This window comes from Hibiscus syriacus, unplaced genomic scaffold, assembly GCF_006381635.1.
Source record: "Hibiscus syriacus cultivar Baekdansim isolate YM2019G1 unplaced genomic scaffold, ASM638163v2 tig00110009_pilon, whole genome shotgun sequence".
NCBI lineage: Eukaryota > Viridiplantae > Streptophyta > Magnoliopsida > Malvales > Malvaceae > Hibiscus > Hibiscus syriacus.
This window is the reverse complement of record NW_024062561.1, coordinates 1,348,047-1,351,888: the sequence shown is the minus strand read 5'-3', so window position 1 is coordinate 1,351,888 and position 3,842 is coordinate 1,348,047. Positions and strand designations below refer to the sequence as shown.

Sequence of the window (3,842 nt, the reverse complement as noted above, 5' to 3'; positions counted from 1 at the left end):
AAGCAAATAATGACATTGTCTAGCAAGACGACCAACTGTTCGCTTGATACGATGCTGCGTACTCGATGGACTAGCCGGTGATGACATCTCCTCGGTGTGGGTAGGCTCAGCATGGACGTCTTGAGATTAGTTTGCTTAAGGGTCAAGAGATGGTTTACCATTGAGATCAGGGGGTTGTTCAAATACTTGTTTAAGAGTAGGTTGGTTAGGGTCTATGATAAAATCATCATCATCAAAGAATTCTGGTGGGATTTCTTGAGTGTTCTCGAAAGAGGAGGAGGAGAAGATGAGATAATCATCTGTTTGGCAGTGGCATTCTTCATGGATGGGGGAGACATACGTGGTAAGAGGAGTGACATCTATGGGGGACTTGGGTGGAATATTTTATGCCGATGCATGAAATGTACTATCGCCTGGAGGGACCGATTGTCGTAGGATTTCATTAAGAAAAGGTAACATATCCTCATTGGTAATTGGTAGCAACTCCTTAAAGAAAACATTCATTTGTGCATCCCGAGCCTTGACATAGTTGAAAAATGTCTACATGTGACCTTCCAGATGCTCCAACCAATCTCACGTCTCCCTATTGAATGTAACCACAACTGCCATTCTTGTAGCGGCTACTGATTTTGCACCTTGTTCCAAGCCATCATGTAGAGCGTTGTCATCAAAACTCATAAGTTCAGGCACCTTCTTTTTGGTGATGCCTTCCTTCAACTTGATAAAGTCCTTGAAATGTTCCTTAATGACTTTTCTCTTCATGCACAAAGCGGTTATCAAATTGGGAACTGCTCAAAAATTATCTCGCCCACATCGATCGAGTACCCATAGATGATAGAGTACAACAACATCAATCGCCTCGCTAACACTGTCCTGTTGTGTGAAGTAGGCATCAGTTTGCCTTTCAAAAATGATTACACAACTTGCTTAGTGTTTTAAGGGCTCGACGATTCACACGCTTTCGGTTAGGCACATTTCCTTCAAAATTTACCCATCCAAAACACAAATTCTCTAGCACACCATCGTACTTTATCGATCTGCCTTGATAAGAAATTTTTTATGTTACCGAGCTTAAAGTAATGGTTTAAGGTCGAGGGTGTGAACCGGATGGATTTCCTTATAACACACACAGTGTGTTGGGATGGGTCGCCTAAGTGGGCGTAAAACTATAGGACAATTACAGGTGCCACTGCCTTTAGATGCCGGGTGAATTTCTCCCATTTATGTTTTTGGACGATGTCCATTACCTCTGGTCCAAAGGGTTCTTCGCCAGCCTCAAGGAAGACAAAGTCATCCTCCAAGTAAACTTGTCGTTTCTGTAGGGTTTTGTACTTTCCCTCAGCCTCGACAGTTTATAAGCGCTCGAATCTTGAGCCAAGACAGAGGATCTAAAAGCTCCTGGATTCTTCTTGGATCGGGCCATGGTGTTTGTTGTGATAGATTTAGGGAAAGAACAGAGGATTCTCATGGCAGTAATGGAGGGTTTTGGTGAAAGGTGTAAAATCGAAGGAAAGAAAGGTTGAAGAAGAAGAAGTTGAAAGTGAGTGAACGGTGAGGAGAAAGAGGAAATAGGCAATTTTGGAGAAAAATAATGGGAATAGGTGGTTTATTGGGGGTAAACAGTAAAATTGAAAGGGAAAAGAGATATCATATTAATGAGGGAGATATGTGATTTGAATAAACAAATAAAAAAAGGGAAAATATCTTTCCCTATTAAAAGTATCGCCAAAATAAATTCTTTAGGGTTTCTCTCTCCCATGCATGAACTTCATCCCTAAGCTGTCAAATGTACCCTTGCTAAAAAAGAACAAAAACTGATATAAATAGAAATAAATAACTCGTGCAGAATAAAATAAAAATAAATTATTTATATATAAAATACAATTTTTTGTTGCCTAGGCAACAAAATTCATTCAGGAAAGAAGGGCAAACTCTTGGGCATCGTGAATTAATTATGCCTATTTATCACGCAGGATGGCTGCTCTATTGCATGCCTTCAGTTGTTAACCATTCATCTTAAAGGTTGATTTATCATTCATGTTCTTGATTTCTATTGCGCCGTGGCTATGGACTTTATGTACGATGATTGTTCCTTCCATCTAGATTTCAGCTTGCATGAAAATAGCTTGAGTCGTGAATTATTGAGTAATACTTGTTGTCTAGGAAAAAAATTGGCTAGGGAAAATTTTTGTGTCATGCCATCTTTTCATTTTTTCCTTGTAAAGCGGGCATTTTCAAATGCCTGAGCTCTAAATTCACCCATTTCATTCAACTCCAACAATTTTCTTTCTCCAACAAGTTGCACATCCATATTTAGTTTCTTGATGGCCCAAAATGCTTTGTGTTCCAATTCCATAGGAAAATAGAACACCTTGCCATAGACTAGCTTGAATGGGGACATTCCGAGTGGCGTTTTGAATGTTGTGCGGTAGGCCCACAATGCCTCATCAAGCTTTGACGACCAGTCTTTGTGCTTTGGGTTGACCGCCTTCTCAAGAATCTGCTTGATCTCGTGATTAGAGACCTCAACCTTCCCATTAGTCTGGGGATGATATGTTGTGGTAATTCTATGGCGTACCCTGTATCTCTTCAAAGCCTTGGCAATTAATTTGTTGTCGAAGTGAATACCTCCATCGCTGATAATTACTCGTGGTACTTCAAAACGTGTGAATATATTTTTGTGCAAGAATTTCAACACGGTCTTGGAGTCATTGCAAGGTGTGGACATAGATTCAACCCATTTGGAAATATAGTTTACTACTAAGAGTGTGTACATATCACCAAAGGACAATGGGAAATTTCCCATAAAATCGATCTCCCATACATCGAAGAGCTCAACTTTCAAAATGTTTTGCCATGGCATCTCATTTCTCTTCGATATGCTCCTAGTGCGCTAGCAATGATCACATGACATATAGAAGTCATGATCATCCTTGAATAAAGTGGGCCAATAGAAATCGGATTGGAGGACCTTGGTAGTAGTCCTCATCTCATCGAAGTGCCCCCAACATGAGGATGTATGGCAATGAAATAAGATCTCCTTATGTTCTTCTTCAGGGATGCACCTACGGATTATTTAGTCGCCATATTGCTTGAATATGAATGATTCATCCTAGTAATAGTGGTGTACATCATATCTGAATTTTTTCCCTGGCTAGATAAATTTGAAGGCATAACACCACTAACAAGAAAATTAACTATGTCAGCGTACCATGGCACTTTCGTGGAAAATAAAATTTTCTCATCAGGGAAATCCTTCAGAATATCTTTCATGTCATGGAAAATGTTATTGTTCTCTAGCCTAGACAAGTAATATGCTACATGGTTTTTAGTACCCTTCCTATCCTTCACCTCTAAATCGAATTCTTGCAGTAATAATATCCATCTAATAATCCTAGGCTTTTTATATTTTTTATTAACTAAGTATTTAATGGAAGAGTGATCAGTATGCACAATGACCTTAGTTCCTATAAGATATGGCCTAAAATTATTAAAAGTGAATACCACGATAAACAGTTCTTTCAGTGGTGGTATAATTACGTTATGCATCATTAAAGGGTATGGCTAGCATAATAGATGACATGGAAGATTTTGCCTCTTATTTGCCATATCATTTCCCCTACAACATAGTTATTTGCATTGGACATCAGCTCAAAAGGGGCATCCCAGTTAGGTGGCACAACAATTGGTGCCGAGGTAAGTTTTTTCTTCATATCATTGAACGCGTTGAGGCATTCATCATTGAACATGAACGGTTGATTTTGTTGAAGCAACAGACACAAAGGCTTTGAAATCTTTGAAAAGTCCTTGATGAACCGCCTGTAGAATCTTGCATGCCCTAG

At 39.3% G+C, this 3,842-nt stretch overlaps 1 protein-coding gene across 1 annotated transcript; it reads right to left on the bottom strand.

Annotated features, from left to right (window-relative positions):
- Window positions 1-2,206: 2,206 nt before the first annotated feature.
- LOC120212254 lies at window positions 2,207-2,634 on the bottom strand. Its single transcript, XM_039210626.1, has 2 exons — window positions 2,629-2,634; window positions 2,207-2,542 (listed from the first exon to the last, which is right to left on the bottom strand). Exons 1-2 carry the CDS (start codon window positions 2,632-2,634, stop codon window positions 2,207-2,209), a joined length of 342 nt encoding a protein of 113 aa, XP_039066557.1.
- Between the last annotated feature and the right edge of the window lie 1,208 nt (window positions 2,635-3,842).